Source organism: Dryas octopetala, chromosome 1 (genome assembly GCF_963921425.1).
Source record: "Dryas octopetala chromosome 1, drDryOcto1.1, whole genome shotgun sequence".
NCBI classification, from domain to species: domain Eukaryota; kingdom Viridiplantae; phylum Streptophyta; class Magnoliopsida; order Rosales; family Rosaceae; genus Dryas; species Dryas octopetala.
This window is the reverse complement of record NC_141366.1, coordinates 10,569,366-10,586,965: the sequence shown is the minus strand read 5'-3', so window position 1 is coordinate 10,586,965 and position 17,600 is coordinate 10,569,366. Positions and strand designations below refer to the sequence as shown.

Below are 17,600 nucleotides of genomic sequence, written 5' to 3'. Positions count from 1 at the left end.
TAACTATGAAATGAATTTGGACCGACTGCTCTTGTTGGCCTTCACCACATGTTCTTTATAATTTGATATTTGGTCTCTGATTCATCGTAATCTTAATTGGTTTATGCCATTTTTATTTATGCTTTATTCAATTTGTTCTTCACTCTCACAAGAAGATCCAAAGCTCCAAATTATCTTATACGAAAAAAACAAGTGCCAAGCATCATTCAATACAAGGAAATGAATGAGAATTTCACATTACATATCTTTACATGCATGATAAAGAATTAAAATTTGTGTATATTATTTCTCCTTCCTCCTCAAGAAAAACAATAAAAAGAAAATCAATCATTTTATTGAATCCCTTCTTCAAAACTCTCACCTGCCATCGCTAATAGTACTGTGAGGTTGAGGGGCATTAACAGGTAATTGCCCTCCATCCCCCACCATGGTTGTACTTGCCGATGAGTTGTAAATGCTTGAGTCAGGTCCAATCATTATACTGGATCCACTACTTACATCATCAAATTTCCAGTCAGTCAAGTAGCCAGGCTTTGAAGTAACAGTCGTCACTTCGATATCTCCCAAAAGCATTCCCACCACACGGGACATTGATGGTCGTAGCATTGGTGATGTTTGAGTGCACAAAAGTGCTATTTTGATTACTCGTTCTACTTCTTCCTCATTGAATTCGGATACTCTAGAGTCCACGAGTTCAACTTCACGTTTGTTTTCATGCAAATGCCAAGCCTAAGAAGCAAGAACATGATAGTGCATTAAAGACTGGAGTGAGCCAATGAGCTATATGGTCCAAGAAGTGTAAGAAGTGACTATTTGAATTGTCTTCACAGCACACAAATTAAACTACTTTGCTTTTCAAACAATGCACATGTATCAGCAGTTTCCTGGGATTCCAACATCTGGCTCCAATTCTCATGCCAACCACTCCATGTTTTAAATATTGGGCTGCATACAGAATTGGAAGCAAAAGTTCTACAGCTACAGTTCCAAGTATACCCAAAAATTGAAATATGAAAATGGTGTAATTTTCAAGTCAGAAGTTTAACAGAAAAGAGATTATTAAATCATGGAATTCAAAGTCAATCCTAGTCATAATTGAGGAAGACACAAATCTTTTATGTACTGGAAGAAATGACAACAAAACTACAAATGATTATATTATGGAATTTAAAGTCAATTCTAGTCATAATTGAGGAAGACACAAATCTTTTATCTACTAGGAGTTAAGGTGAAGTAATTACGTCAGTTGTGATCTGAAGAAAAAGGAAGTTATTCCATTATGGGACGACCAGCATTGCATAATATCATGAGCTTAAGTTTTATGAGGCGCTCAATTTTAGCAGAAGATAAAGAAGTGTGGTAGAATCATGAAATAATAAGCACATAACAAGAGTCAAAAAAGAATACTCTTAGAACAAATTTTTGGGGGAAGGGGGGATCCACAAGGGCACAAAAATAAAGTTCTTACCCATTCAAGAAGATAAATCTTTTCTTCTTCCAAACTCGAGTCACAATTTGCCCTACCACTGACAGTTTCTAAAGCCACAACACCAAAGGCAAACACATCGGTCTTCTCTGTAAGGTGTCCACGCATGGCATATTCCGGTGCAAGATACCCACTGCACCATTGACAATTATGTGTACACTACTTGTCACTAACATAACATATTTGTAAGACGAAAAGGAAATGAAGACTGTATTTGAAAAGGAATGTGAGGTGACTAAATCTTTAAGATCTTACATTGTTCCTGCAACCCGGGTACTTATGTGGGTCTTTTTATCATCATAAAGCTTGGCCAAACCAAAATCTGATATTTTGGGGATGAGATTTGAGTCAAGTAGAATATTACTGGCCTTCACATCTCTGTGTACAATTCGAAGCCTTGATTCCTCATGAAGATAAGTTAAACCTCTTGCTACACCCACGCATATATCAAAACGTGTTGACCAATCAAGATTCAAACTTCTTTTTCCTGCTTCATACAAGCCATAATTATAAATATTATAATGTTGTATATAATACATAAAGCAGTAATAATGTTATTCCCATACCAAATAATGCTTGATCAAGACTCTTGTTCTCGAGATACTCATAAACAAGGAGTCGTTTAACTCCCTCAGTGCAGAATCCATACAAAGTCACTAGGTTATTGTGTTGCACGGCAGATATAGTGGCAATCTCAGTTACAAACTGGTTCTTTCCTTGGTGGGATGCTGCAGACAATTGCTTGACCGCAATCACTCTTCCATCATTAAGCGTTCCCTGCAATTACAAAATTCATAAAAGTTTAGCAGAATTAATATATACTCAATTTCAGTATCCTTAAGTGAAAATGAAACTTCAGCAACTGAGTTTGATGTCTTGAACAGGAAAGCACTTCTTTATATAAGGTTAATTTCTTTTCACACCAATTTACAGGCAACACTTGGCATCTTACCAATCACAACACATGGTCTCAAGGTAAGGTGGACACTGCTGACATTTCATAAACATAAGGAGATCATTTTTATAGGAGCATAAGAAGATAATTTCAAAAAGGATATCCGGAAAGAGAAAGTGATGTATCTAGATATCATGGTTTACATCCAGGCATATGCAATAGATATATTTAAGTTCTGCATTTGTATCAATTTAAGGCACTGACATGTCTGCAGCCACACCATATCGTTGTTTAGAACAATAACTTACCTTGTAGACAGGTCCAAATCCTCCCTCTCCCAGCTTATTAGCTGGATTAAAATCATTCGTAGCTGTCTTTAGTTCAGAAAAACTGAAAGTGAGTGGTCCAATATCTATCCCTAACAGCTCTGCAAATTCAACATAACCCACTATTATGTCTGTAAGCTATAAGCCTGTTTGTCTAGCCATCAATTTGCTTGATGCAGAACATGGAGAGAAATTGAGAGAGAGTACAAAAGAGAAGATAATGATAAGATAAAAGAAGTAGCAGTTTACCTTCATCACCACTGGTGTTGGGCCTTTTTCTGCTTTGAACAATACAGAAAAACACCGCTGCCACCAAAATTAAAACTCCACCACCAACAACAATCCCCACAATCAGCCCAGTCCTATTCTTCTTACTAGTTGGGGGGTTGTTACTGACAGTATGTATGAAATCTGTACAAAAGCTTAGTAGTCAACAACATGGCACCAGATTGTGAAAAATCAGAACCTAAACTTCCTAAATTGCATCTGAAATTTCCACATCATATTACCTGACGTGGCACTGATGGCTGAAATAGCAGGTCCATAAGTACCTTGCGCAGGTACGCAGCAAGTCCCCTTTCCAGCCCAAAAGAGATGAATTTCAAGGTAGTTCTCTGAAACCAGAGCCTTGAATTCCTTCTGAATAGCTTGTAAAGAAGCGCCTGCCTCCTTTCGTATATCGAAATCCTTTAACACCCGATTGCCCTGAAGACAAATAGAGGAGGTGATGGTTAAAGGAATTAGATGGGGAGTGAGGACCAGAAATAAGAGCTTCAGTGGTGATTCTACAACTATTCAGATACTTTTGGGAATGATTCTAAACATCCATCAAATTTTGAAGTGTATATTGACCTGAATGATGAATATAATTGGTAAAACTTTTACATGCAATTTAAATAATTGATATAGTTCAACTTCTCTTAAATGAAGACCGTGGCAATCCCAAGTAACAACAAAATAATTATCAACTTTACTAATTCAAACAAAGAAAAAGTTAATCATAGGAGCTCAGAAGTCAGAACATGGTTTTATAAATAAAAAATCCCCTAAGATGATACAGACCTGGATATAAACATCAAACACACGTCTCCCAAGACTTTTCCATGTAGTAGAATCTATAAAAGCTGTTTCTGCAAACTGGAGGTTCACGGTATAGTTACCATTTGCAAGCCCCAACCCATAGTATCTAAGCGAGGAAGCAGAGATTCTTGCAGTCTGAAATAGCTCAGAATCTAAAGTATTTCTGAATTGAGATGATGAGAAACTAGTATACTGAGGATTGTTGCTCCCAGTGAAATATCCAACATTGTTAACTCCCCATTTGTCTATGGCTGTAACAAAATATGCAGCTGGACCAAGGGTCTGATTTTCTCTCTCATACACAATAGCATTGGAAGACGTAATCTGAGGACCACCACATTTAATCCCGAAGTTAGAATCTGCAAAGAAACAAAAGAGGTACATATCACAGTATGTTCAGAAAGGCATTTCAACTTACAATGTTAAAATAATATAAGGCCACATGCATTCATCGCATAATACACATTCAAACATAGAACATGCAATATCCACTAAATCAGAATGAGATGATAATAGTTGGTACAAGCATACTCATCCTCCATCTAAATCACAGACTTAAAAACAAAATAAATGTTAATGAACACCACATCCAATGCCAGTCCCACCCGAGTGGATAGTAAGAGAGATCAGGATGCAGTCCCAATTATTTTAATATTTTTACATAAATTGGACACCCTCAAGAATCAGATTTCACAAAGGAACACTTTTAGCATTATGAGACAATTGCCTGAAAAAAGAAAATATTGAATAAAGGGACTAATTATAGCTTCCTATGATTCATTTCACTTTAATCTTCTGCATTTTCTTTTCTCTGGACGTACGATAACATTCCTGGTCATATTACTACCAAAAATTTTTTCGTTGATTGATGATATATTACTACTATTATTTGATGAGAAAGTTAATCCTAACACATGTCGTGCTGGAAGAATTCCACTCTAGTAACCACAAAATGAAATAAGCTTTGACAGTACTTACAGATTCCAAGGCCACGATTGCAAGGAAAGTTCCGTTGAAGGCAATTCAACCCTGACGGAAGAACACTGAAATAGAAATTAAATAAATAAATAAGTAAAACACTTAAAAGTGAGGAATATGGCAATTGTTGGGTAACAAGCAATAAGAATTTCTCAGCCCCCCTCAATCCGCTGGAAAGGGGAAAAACGAAAGGAAGAAAGAAATAAATAAGACCATACAATAGTTATTTGGGCACCTAATTGACTAATTGTAGTCAAAATACAAGTACCCTAATTACCATACTAAAGAAACCTGTGACTTGGGTGCTAATGATTCTGATGAAACATGACATTGGGGCATTACAATAGTAGCCTCAATTATCATTCTTAAGAACCAAAACAATGACATGCATACATAGTAAGTGGCATCTAACTCTCACATCATTATTGAAATGTTCAAAACACTAAAGGTGAGCTACAAATGCAAAGAATCACCTGCTGTTTGAACTTTCTATGGTGAAGTTGTTGGCGACTAAATTACTGCAATTTACACCCAAAAATTCTCAATGTTAATTTCATTTTAGAATATATAATGCAAGCCCATCCTGCAAAAATAAAATCTGTATGTTTTTTGGAGAAAACATCACTAAGGAACTAGAAAATTGTAATATCAGAAGAGTAAATAAAGTTATTAAACTAGAAACCATTCAACTAAAAGAAAAAAAACAAAATATATATATATATGATATAGCAAACAGGGGAAAAACAAGCTAAATATTTAGTGAAAGATCAAGACATACAGCTGTAAATTTTCTTCGCTGACCCAAGAAGGAAAGCTCCCCACCAAATTATTGTAAGACAAATCTCTGCATGCATATCATGACAAAAACATCAAATACATAGTTCATACAATTAATATAACAATATTGAGATCATTACTAAATTTAGGCATTTGTCAAGTCATATTTATAGTAATGTGATATATGCTTTTGCACCATATTAATTTGAATATAAAACCTCAAATTCTCCATGTTTCCCCATGAACCCACAAGATTATGTTTCAGGCTTTGCTGGAATGGGAATCCATATCTTGAGGAGAAACAAATCAGCTGACTGACACTGTAGGACTAAGAATGGGCTTCAAACCAACTTGAAGGAAGAACATCATCAAAACAATTTAGGATTAGTAAACTAAGAAAATGTCAGCCACTTTGGTGGATGAAGTTTTAGCTTTACCTCTTCATTGCTACTTACTATTTTCTTCCTCATGAGGTCATGAAATAGCTCAGTTAAGATTATTTTCTTAGTTGTAGGCATTTAGTATAAATCTTCAACTCAAAAATGGTCTTTAGCATCTCGTATCAAGGTTGCTCAAAAAATAAAAAATTATTTATAAAAAGAAAAGCAGGGCATTCAGAATCCTTCCAGTTCATGTAGAAGCTGGGACTGTACAATTCAGAAAGACCCAAAGTAAATACATTCTTCATCAACACAGATATAACTTTTATCGAACCGAAAACATATTTATCAGAAAACTCCCGTTCTAATGCATTACAGTTATGTTTAAAGCAAATATGCTGATATACTTACACATTGAGAAGAGACGGGCTTTTATATTCTGGCAGGGTACCATCCAACTTATTGTTTCCAAGAAACCTAATTATGAATACAGAAATACATGTGTCAATACTTTTAAGAGTAAGTTTGGAAGGAGTACAATACAATTAAGAGGTGATGATATATTACAGGATAGAGAGCGAACTCAAATTAAACAGCGAGCCTGGTATGTCTCCAGTTAAATTGTTGAAACTCAAATCCCTGGGGCAAAAAAAAATAATAACACAGTTACATGCTTTAAGGACAAAGGCAGCTATTACCAAAAATTCTTCTAAAAAAACACCATCATCTTCATGCATCTAAAACTGGTAAAATTCAATGCAAACCTAATAGTATATTAGTTAACTTAAATTTATCATTGAATATTTTAGAAAAGAGGATATTGTTGCCTTTAGGGCACTTTGGTTTGCTCAACATGTATGGTCACCCATCACCAAGAAAAACTTACAGCTGAGACAAAGCTTGGTATTCTCCAATATTGGAAGGAACTGAATCAGACATATTGTTATTCCTCAGCACTCTGCAGGAAGTAAACCAAAATGTCATATTAGATTTCAGAAGGAAAACAAACAAGATAATAGAAGTATGATCCAGATGTTAAAATAGATTCAAATGTAAGGGAGAAAGATTTTCCTTACAAGACATTTAGAGACTTCATATCCTTAATAAATCCAAGAGAAGAGCTCCCATTGGCATTAGATATATCACTAAGGAGCCTATTATCATATCACACATGAGCTAGATAGCTTTATAGATATGTTAAACAAAAAGTGACAAGTAAATTTGGACACTCACAGCTCTTTCAGAGAAGTCAGATTGGAAAATGTAGATGGAATAGGACCTTCGAAAGAGTTTCCTTAAAACCTCCTAACGAAACATTTAGCTAAATATTAGTGGAATATATATATAAGTAATTAAATTTTCTCAATAAACATTGAGTATCATCATTTAACTGAAACTGAATGTAAATAAAGAGAACAAATTTATTTGGAGTATCTTACAAGGAAGTAAGCTTTGACCAATTTCCTATGAAGTCAGGTATTCTGCCAGTGAGTTCATTGTCTGATGCCCAACTGCAACAAACAAAGTAATCCTCTAATAAATATTCAAATAATAATTTTTTCCGAGTATTGATTGATGTTTTTTTTTTTTTTTTTCAATTGGGGAAAAGAAACATATTCATTAAGTTCTTACACTGTATTCAAGTTTTGTAGATTAGCAAATGTTGATGGAATCTCACCGCTAACTCCGGAACTATCAAAGTAACTGCCAGAGTAAACAATAATGAATTATCAAACATTTATTTCAATCTTACATCTTTTATTTATTGTGAGTTAATAGATGCCAAGCCATCATTAAAGAACAGATGAATGTGGAAAACTAATCATAGAATATTATAATAAACTAAATCAGAATTCTGTCAGTTTTTCGTTTTTTGAAATAGCCATACATACATCCATTGTGTGCCATGAAGGTGTCAGATAGCGAAAATGTATAATTGGGTGCAAGTAAAACTATTTTCATTAATAAGGAGACCCTCTTGCATCCACATAACCTTGTCTTTGGGGAAATTATAGTATTCACAAATTATTGATCAATTTGTGCGAACAATTTCCAAGTCCTGCTACCGATTCTTAAAAGATTCATGGAATTTTACACTGCAAACAGAATAGGAAGTCAACAACATATCAAACTTACATCTGTGTTAATTTTGATAAATTCCCAAGCTCATATGGCAGAGGACCAGAAAAGTTGTTTGTCCCAAAAGCCCTACAAAATTGACAAGTAATCAGTTAAGGCCTGCCCATGGATATTGTTCTTTAGATGTTCAGATAATCAAAATTAAGAACAAGAACCAGGTATAAGACAACAGTTACATGCTTGAATCAAGCTATAAAGTTACACGCTTGAATTTACTATTATTTTAATGTTTGAAATACAAAGATCCATATGAAGTAAAAGCTGTCATCCTTTATAAAAGAAGCAAAAACATCAAGTTGTAACATATACATAGGATGATGTTCCCTAAGTTCTGAATCACACCTCCGAATAAAAATTCACCTTATCAATAGTTTAAAACAACATAAAATGTCAAATGTTAGACGAGAACATTTGGTTTAGAATGAGAAAACTTACAATGATATCAAATCAGTGAGATTTCCGAGTTCCTTTGGTAGCTCACCCGACAATGCGTTAATGCCAAGACTCCTAAAAATTAAAATCAAAATAACAATCATGAACACCAAGAATAAAAAACAATACAAATAATGTTGGGTATAAAAATCATTATACATATGGAATAAATTTTCCAAATAAAATTTAGATGGGCTTTACAAGTATTGCATGCTAGTTAAGTTTCCAATGGATGGAGAGAGAGGTCCTGTCAAGTAATTCTGCGCCAATTTCCTGTACCAAATGAAGAAGAAAGCTTACAACTTTAGGCACTTAGCTAATACACAAAAACAATGAATCAATGGCACTCGAAATTAATGAGAACCCAAGTCCCCAAATCAAGTACAGAGCTTAAAAAGCATACAGATTGACGAGAAAAGTCAAAGTCCAAAGCTCTTCTGGAATCACACCAACAACGTCCAAGGCATCAACTTTCCTGCAAATGCAAATGTGTGATTTTGAAGATAAAGTGAAGGTGTTGAGAATGGCATTGAATGATTGAAGTAAAAAACAAGAGACTTACAGATGGGTAATGTGGCAAGTGGAGTTGGCGTCGTAAGAGCAGTCGCATTTGATGAGTGGGTTGTAATCCTTGGCCTCGAAGTCGGTGGAGTCTATGGCGGCTCCGCTGCATGGCTCTCCGCTTATGTTCCATTGTTTCTGGTTGGCTAAAATCTTCCATTGCTCAAAGATTGAGTTCAAAGCTCTCACTGCACCACCAATATTTACAACCAATTACGAAAACAGAATGACATTACCTGTCTCGTCCCCGCCCTTTTAAATTTATAAAATGTTTGATCGTTTCTATTTCTAACCTCTGTGTTTCATTTTAATTTTGTGATATTGTATTGCTTTTTTAAATTTGGAGAGAAACCCTGATATATTGTATATTTGTATTTCATTTTAATCGTAACTTATTATTTATTTACTTTTATCACTTTTATTCATTATTAAAGTATAAATCTACTACAGTTTTTCCTTTGTGTGCTGTAGTGCTTTGTTTGCCCTTCGGGCTTTTCGTTTCTTTAATGAAAATATGAAATATCTTCATGGCCCTAAAAAAGTATAAATCTACTACGTGGATGATGATATTATGATTATATAAAATAAATTACAAAATGATATTAATTGAAAATAAAAGTTTACGAGAAATTCAAACTTCATTCATCAAGATGGCTAAGATCACATGAAATTTGTAAATTTAGTACTGTTTTTTCTTGGTCATGAGTCTCATGACCCATTAATCCATCAATGGCCCAACAAGTTTGGCGTATCCCAAATTTAAATTTATAAACAAAAAAAAGGAAAATTTTAATTTTATGAATCCAAAATTTGGATTTATGCGCCTAATTAAGCTAATTGGAAGGGAAAAGAAATTCGATTGTAATTAAAAAGCAATTTTAATGGAATAATTTTGTGATCAACATGCATATGCTACAACTAGTTGTTTCCCTTTCTTAATTTGTATGTTGCAATACCACCATATTAGAGAGTTGTACAACTAGAACAAAAAGGGCTTATACCACAGTTGTATTTGCCACTGCCTAAAGCCAATGGCAAATAATATGTCATGACCCACAGGCAAATAGTTAGCTATGGTGATTAAGTAAAAAACCACTGACTATAGTCTATAGCAAATAGCTATAAAGCAACAAGAGTAGTTTTGTTCACTCACTTTCACTCAGGTGTATACTCATTTCTTATCTAAAATACTGTCACATGTTTAAAAAGTTAACTATGAGTTAACCTATAAATATTTTATTATTATTATTATTATTTTCCCCAAAACCTAGTTCCCCCTTTCTCTCGCACAGACGCAAACCCAACAAAAAGATTGAGAAGCTTGGTGGTGCTTACGCCGGTGAGGGAAAATCCTTATCAACAAAACTTCACCATTCTCTAAAATGCAGAGAGGTTTCGAGGGTAATTTATCCCCTCGAGATAAAATCTTTGAACGAATTTTAATAACTTGAGTCCACGATTCCTTCATCCCGTATTCTTTCATCGCCCATAATCTAATATTCATGTCAAATGGATTTGGAGTATTGTCCCAATTCATATCACCCACGATTCCTTCATCTCATATTTCTAATAGTCCCAATTCAAACAAAGACATATTGTTTGTTCTCAGAATTGGATAATGGCACAAAATCCTGATTTGCAACCTGCTCCATTCAAACAATAATATTTACAATTGAGGCCATTATAGGTCCTCCAGGAACCCCTTTTTAGGGAAAAGAGCCGAACGATGGTTTCACGCCGGCGAGGGAACGGTTGGGTCTAGGTTGGTCGGGAAGTGGCCGGCCTGGCCATGGCTGGGCTGGGCTGGCTGTGTGCAGCATCGCACGAGGGAGATAAAGTAGGGGAGAGAGAGAGAGAGAGAGGTTGTGGGAGAAAGAGGAGAGGGGGAGTGTGGTTGACTGGTTGCAAGTGGTCGACGCCAGTAAGTTGCGCTAGGGATGGAGATGCCGAGAGAGAGAAAGAGAGAAGCACAGGTAGGGATGGCAAAAATCCCCGCGGGGATGAATCCCCGCGGGGACCCGATCCGATTAAAACCCTAATGGGGGAAATAAATGGGGCCGGGTTCGGGTTCGGGGATTTAGGCGGGGCCCCGAGTCGGGGGCGGGGCGGGGATGGTTTTAGGTCCCCCGACCCCGAACCCGCCCCGTTTACACTAAATATATATATAACCAAAATTTAAATGTGATAAGTGCTATGCTGGGAATCGAACTTGGCACCTCAAACTCCTTCCTTCAGCTCCTTACCATCAGACAACCAACTTCTTATGAGTACACTATCCCAATTTATATATTTATACACAATTTAGATAATAAAACCCTAAACCCTAAACCCTAAACCCTAAACCCTATACCCTATACCCTAAACCCTATACCCTATACCCTAACCCCAAACCCTAACCCCAAACCCTAAACCCTATACCCTATACCCTAACCCCAAACCCTATACCCTATACCCTAACCCCAAACCCTAAACCCTATACCTTATACCCTAACCCCAAACCCTAAACCCTAAACCCAATTTATATATTTATACACAATTTAGATAATAAAACCCTAAACCCTATATATACCCTAACCCTATACCCTATACCCTATACCCTAAACCCTATACCCTATACCCTAACCCCAAACCCTAAACCCTAAACCCTAAACCCTAAACCCTAAACCCTATACCCTATACCCTATACCCTATACCCTAAACCCTATACCCTAACCCTAAACCCTATACCCTATACCCTAAACCCTAAACCCTAAACCCTAAACCCTAAACCCTAAACCCTAAACCCTATACCCTAAACCCTATACCCTATACCCTATACCCTAAACCCTAAACCCTAAACCCTAACCCTAAACCCTAAACCCAATTTATATATTTATACACAATTTAGATAATAAAACCCTAAACCCTATATATACCCTAACCCTATACCCTAAACTTATTCTTCCAATTTATATATTTATACACAATTTAGATAATAAAATTAATAACCCTATACCCTATATCCTATACCCTAAACCCTATACCCTATACCCTAAACCCATACCCTATACCCTATACCTTATACCCTAAACCCTATATCTTAAACCTTATACCCTAAAAGCCTTTAAACCCCATAAACCCTAAACCCTAAACTTATTCTTCCAATTTATATATTTATACACAATTTAGATAATAAAATTAATAACCCTAAACCCAAAACTTATTATTCCAATTTATATTTTTATATACACATTTAGATAATACAATTAATAACCTAAACCCTAAACCCTAAACTTATTCTTCCAATTTATATATTTATACACAATTTAGATAATAAAATTAATAACCTAAACCTTAAGCTTTATATAAATGAAAAAACATATATATGTTAAGTAAATTAACAAATATATATGTTTAGGGTATATACCATATATTAATGTATGTTTGTTAAATTATATATTTATATATATGTTTTAAAACCCCAAATTCCAAACCCCAAAGCCAAACCTGAAACCCCAATACACCAAACCCTAAAGTCTAATCTCGATCTCTCAGACTCAGTCTCTATTCTCTAACTATCTCAGATTCTCAGTCACTCGACTCACTCGGTCTCTCTCTCGCCCTCTCACCACTTCGCCAGTCGCCTCTCTGTCTCGCCCTCTCGCCACCATCTCTGAGACTCTGACTCTCTATTCTCTAATCTCGATCTCTCAGTCACTCGGTCTCTCTCGCGCAGTCGTGCCGCTGTTGGAGATTTCGCCATATCCTGTCTCGCCGCCCTTTCGCCACCATCTCGCCCCTCTGTCTCGCACTCTCGAGTCTCGCCAGTCGCCTCTCTGTCTCGCCCTCTCGCCACCATCTCTGTCTCGCCCTCTCACCACCATCTCTGTCTCGCTTACTCCCCTCTGTCTGGACTCTGGTATGTATTTGGTTTTTGTTTGTTGATGCTTTCTGAATTGGTCAAGAACGAGTGTTGCTTTTAATTCCCTTCGATTTAACAGATTTTAGAATTGAAAGGTTGCCGTGCGCAACCATCTGTACTGCAGCTTTTGATGGGGTTGAGATTTAGTTGGTTATTTTAGTTTGATGACTTTTAATCTGTACTGCAGCTTTTGTTGTGAATTATGCTTGTGGAGGCTTATTCCCAATTAAATTTCTGTCCTTGGCTAATTAGTATTTTGGTTGGTGCCTGTTTTTTATCCTAAAGAGAGATGAAAGATTTGTTAACTCTTCCCTCCCTAAATTTGTACCAATATATCTGATATATGAATGTGTGTGTGTGTGCGTGTAAGAATGTGTTTATTATCTATACTGGCAGTAAAGATTTTGAGAAACCACAGTTATCAAGTATGTTTAATCTTTTATTACATTTCTCTTGGTTCAGCAGCCAGCAAGTGATTACAGATGTGTTTTCTTATCATGTTTGAAGCTTGATATCTAAACCAGCAAGCAAGATGCCATAGATGAAGCTTGATATCTAAACCAGCAAGCAACATTTCTCTTGGTTCAGCCAGCAAGCCATAAAGGAGATATCTAAACCATGTTTGAAGCTTGATGCCATAGATGTGTTTTCTTATCAATTGATGGATGTATCATGTATTTAGTTTTATCCATTTATGGACTATTAGAACATTAATTTGTGAGTTTGATGCATTGAAACATTAATAACAGGTCTGCAACTCTGCAAGTTTGATATGTATTATGTTAAGCAAGTTTGAATTGACTCTATTGATACTAGCAGGTTTGTATTAATATATTCATCAGGTTTGTATTAATAATTACTGCTAGCAGGTTTGTATCATACTGCAGTGCTATGTAAATATGTAATGGTTATTTGATATGCATTATGTTCAGGGGAGAAAAAAAAGTGGACATTGAGGCGGGGATTCGAGGCGGGTTCGGGGAAGCCATTCCCCGGCGGGGTCGGGGACGGGGAATCCCCGTTTACATAATCGGGGATTTGGGGCGGGTTCGGGGATTCAAATAATTTCGGGGGCGGGGGATGGGGGTGGCACCCCCGGCCCCGACCCGCCCCGTTGCCATCCCTAAGCACGGGGGATGGAGAAAAAGGAGAAGAAGAAAAAAAAAAAAAAAGCAGAGAAAGGGGAACCGGGTTTTCGGGAAAAAAGGAAAAAAAATAAAAATAAAAATAAAATATTTATAAATTAATTATAGTTAGCTTTTTAAATATGAGGTAAGTATACACCTGAGTTAACTTAGGTGAGCAAAACTGCTCTCGTAAAGCCACTGCCGCGTGTTGTTTTTACAATATTGACTACAGTGCCAGTGGTATTTAATCCATTGTGTCAGTCATAAGTTCAGCTTTATGACCGAAACACTGTTGCATAGAGAAGTTCCCACGCCTTTTGTCACAGACCCAGTTGCAAATGAGTTCCAAATCAATCCTTTTGTCAAATAATATCCAATGTTCTGACAAAAACTTTTGCATAGAAAATACCCAACGCTTAATTCACTATCCCGATGGGACCTCAAATAATTACTTTCAATAAAAAATTCAAGTTAAAAATAATATTAACCAAAATACACTAAAAATTCAAGTTTTCCCCCATAAAAATTTAAGAGGGCTGCTATTTACACACCCCTAAATTTCTTTTGGCATACCCTTCTTAAAAGAAATAAAAAAGATCAAAGGGAAAAAACTCTTCTCTCCTTTTCTCACCCAAAGCCCAATTCCATTTTCTCTCTTTGCACACCCCCATCAACAGATAAAAAAAAAAACAAAACACACCAGCCCATTTCCCTCCCTCACCCCGACCAAAAAAACACATACACCAGCCCCGACTCCCAACTATGCCGGAAACGGAATCAACGCCGGCGAGAAGCTTTTGGTTTCGGAGCCGTTGCTAGTTTTCTGGGTGGTTGGCGGGTGTGGAGAGGAAGAGGGAAGAGAGAGGAAGTGTTTGGTGGGTGTCTCGTCGCTTGGTTCGCCGGCGAACGCCACCGGGCTGAGGAGATCGAGTTGCAGCGAAGGTTCGGTGGGTGGCTGCCAAAGGCAACTCGAATGTTCGGTGGGTGGCTGCCGAAGGAAACCGCCGGTTTCGGCAGATGGCTGCCGAACGAACCCGTAGGTTTCGGCGGATGACTGCCGAACGTCCTGCGAAGTTCATCCTTTTGGCTGGCACTGGGGCGTGGTTGTGCGAGCTGGGCAGAGCGAGGTCGGGCATCGGCGACGTGGTCAGGCGTTGGGGCGTTGGGGCTGTGCGAGCTTGGCATGGTGGTGGGCGCGGGGAGGGTGGTGCAGCAGGGTGGCGCATGCAGGGGGGTGGTGCTGCGCCGGTGTGTGTTGACAAAGAAAGAGAGAGGGAAAGAGAAAGATGGGGTGTGTGAGTGTGTAATGAAATGAGGGTATTTTGGTAATGGGTTAGGTGTGTGTTGAGAGATTTTGAATTTGAGATGAGTGTGTGGGGTGTGTAGGAAAAAAAAAAAAAGTGTGCAAAAAGAAATTTAGGAGTGTGCAAATAGCAGCCCTCAAATTCAACCATCTCCATATCCAACCGTAGATCTCCTTGTAGACTCATTTCTCTCTTTCTCCTCAAATCCTATTCTTTCTGTACAAATTGTCACTCCTATCTTTCTCTGAGTCTCCCCCTTCTCTCACGCAACTTAGCAGAACTAATGAAAAATATATGGGCTTTACCCTTTCCAAAACCCAACACGCGCCAGAGAGCTTCAAGAAAGAAAGAGCGTACATCTTGCAGAAACATATTGAAGCTTGAATAGTGAAACTAGTTTGGTTATGTGTTTTATTATGTGTGTATTATATGATTGTAATGATGCTTTTGACCATAGATAGAGATCATGGAGTTTTAAGTGATGTTGGTGGAGGGGTTGTTGGGCCGGGTGTTGTTGGGGAGAAATTTGATTTGAGGAAGATGATTGAAGAACCTGACTTATCTGATCGAGTTCCAAATTTCCAATTAATTTTAAAATGTATGATCTATATGGAATATAGATCTATGGGATAAAAACTAAAAAGCAATAAGGAGCAATATATCACTGGGTATGGGCTGTGGTATATAAAGCTAACATGACTACTGTTGTGCATTTAATGCACAAATGCCAGAAAATTCGCAAGGAAGTTGTGTCAGGCGAGAAGCAGTGGGGATGTGTGCATAACAAATACCACAGTCAATTTCCGGTGGTATTTGACTTTTTGATACACCCGCAACGACCACTGATGTCCTTTCTGTGGCATGTCTGTGGTATATACTCAAAATACCACAGGGCTCAGTGGTTTTTGTGCAAATACACCACTGATATTGGGCTCATGTATGTATGTATGTATGTAGTATGCATTCATGCATATGTGTGCATGCATACACGACTTTTCTTGTCAAAAAAATATTTATATGCCATTCACTTTTAATACTAGCTTATTGTCATGCATATATGCGTTAATATTGTTGATGATCGAAGTAGTCATCTGATCAAACAAATTAGAACAAGCTTAATTAAGTTATAAGAAAGAATTAGAGACCTTCAGAAGGATCTGTAGTGGCTTGAGGTTGAGAAGTTGGAGCTTGAGCTTCTGTTATGCCACCAAGCCCAAGCATGCAGCAGCACACAGCAGCATACCAAAAGATCACCAAAAGTCCTGATGATGAGGTACTTCCTGACATGAGTTTGATCTTCCTTTGTAAGATTAATATTGCTGATGAGTCCACCATATATATATATATATATATATATATATATATGCAAACTCAGAGATACATCGATCGAGAGGGAGAGAGGGGTTGGCTTCAAATTGGATTTGCAGTCACCAAAGTTGAAAGTAATTAGAAACCTGCACTAAACCCACATCCTGAAGGGTAGCTAGTGATGATCACATTCACAAATCACAACAATATATATAAGATTACAAATTACAATACTACTTGCTTATGTACTGCTATTTTAATGAATATATAACATTACATTTACACCAACAGAATTTTTTTGATATATACTACGTACTATTCTATTCAAATCAAGCTAGGCTCTATTTGAGGAAACCCCCAATAGGCGCCATCAGCCCCCACCAATATCCTTAATTTATTATCACTTTGTCAACTCACCAATAAGTATCTCGTTAATTTCTCATGAGATCGATCACAGTGGACCAAGCAACTTTCTATGGTCCACTATTATACGAAATTTATTTATGCAGCATGCTCGTAAAATATTGAGCAACAAGTAATTCTTTACTTAAACCCATAGGTTTTAAAATACAACATATATATATAGCAGTTTAAAAACAAAGAGCAACTTGCACTTAAACCAACTAAGTAAGCTAAACCAATACATTAATCGACAACTTGACCCAATTCAAGAACTAGACTTATTGTTGAAATTAGTCAATTATAGACTTACTATTAATTTAGGTTCACAACCAACTAATTGCATGTTTTTTATCTATCAGTTACTATTAATCCTTATGTATATACTTCCACTCAACTTCTGACTATAATTTATTTAATTTTTGTTATGTGCTATATATTATCGAAATCATGCTAGTTTGGCATGTAATGCGATTTAAAAATTTAATACATACAAGTTATTATTTG

General features: G+C 36.7%; 1 protein-coding gene across 1 annotated transcript; it reads right to left on the bottom strand.

The window, feature by feature from the left end:
* Positions 1-321: 321 nt before the first annotated feature.
* On the bottom strand, positions 322-16,673 carry LOC147297690 (putative LRR receptor-like serine/threonine-protein kinase At1g56140). Its single transcript, XM_086240241.1, is given in 24 exon segments — positions 322-729; positions 1,469-1,619; positions 1,742-1,973; positions 2,053-2,263; positions 2,690-2,808; positions 2,957-3,118; positions 3,217-3,412; positions 3,770-4,146; positions 4,766-4,830; positions 5,239-5,283; positions 5,544-5,609; positions 6,334-6,399; positions 6,490-6,561; positions 6,809-6,880; positions 6,999-7,076; positions 7,156-7,227; positions 7,362-7,433; positions 7,555-7,626; positions 8,059-8,130; positions 8,497-8,568; positions 8,695-8,766; positions 8,897-8,968; positions 9,056-9,242; positions 16,532-16,673. Coding segments are annotated over 24 exon segments (3,117 nt in total). The 3' UTR covers positions 322-357.
* Between the last annotated feature and the right edge of the window lie 927 nt (positions 16,674-17,600).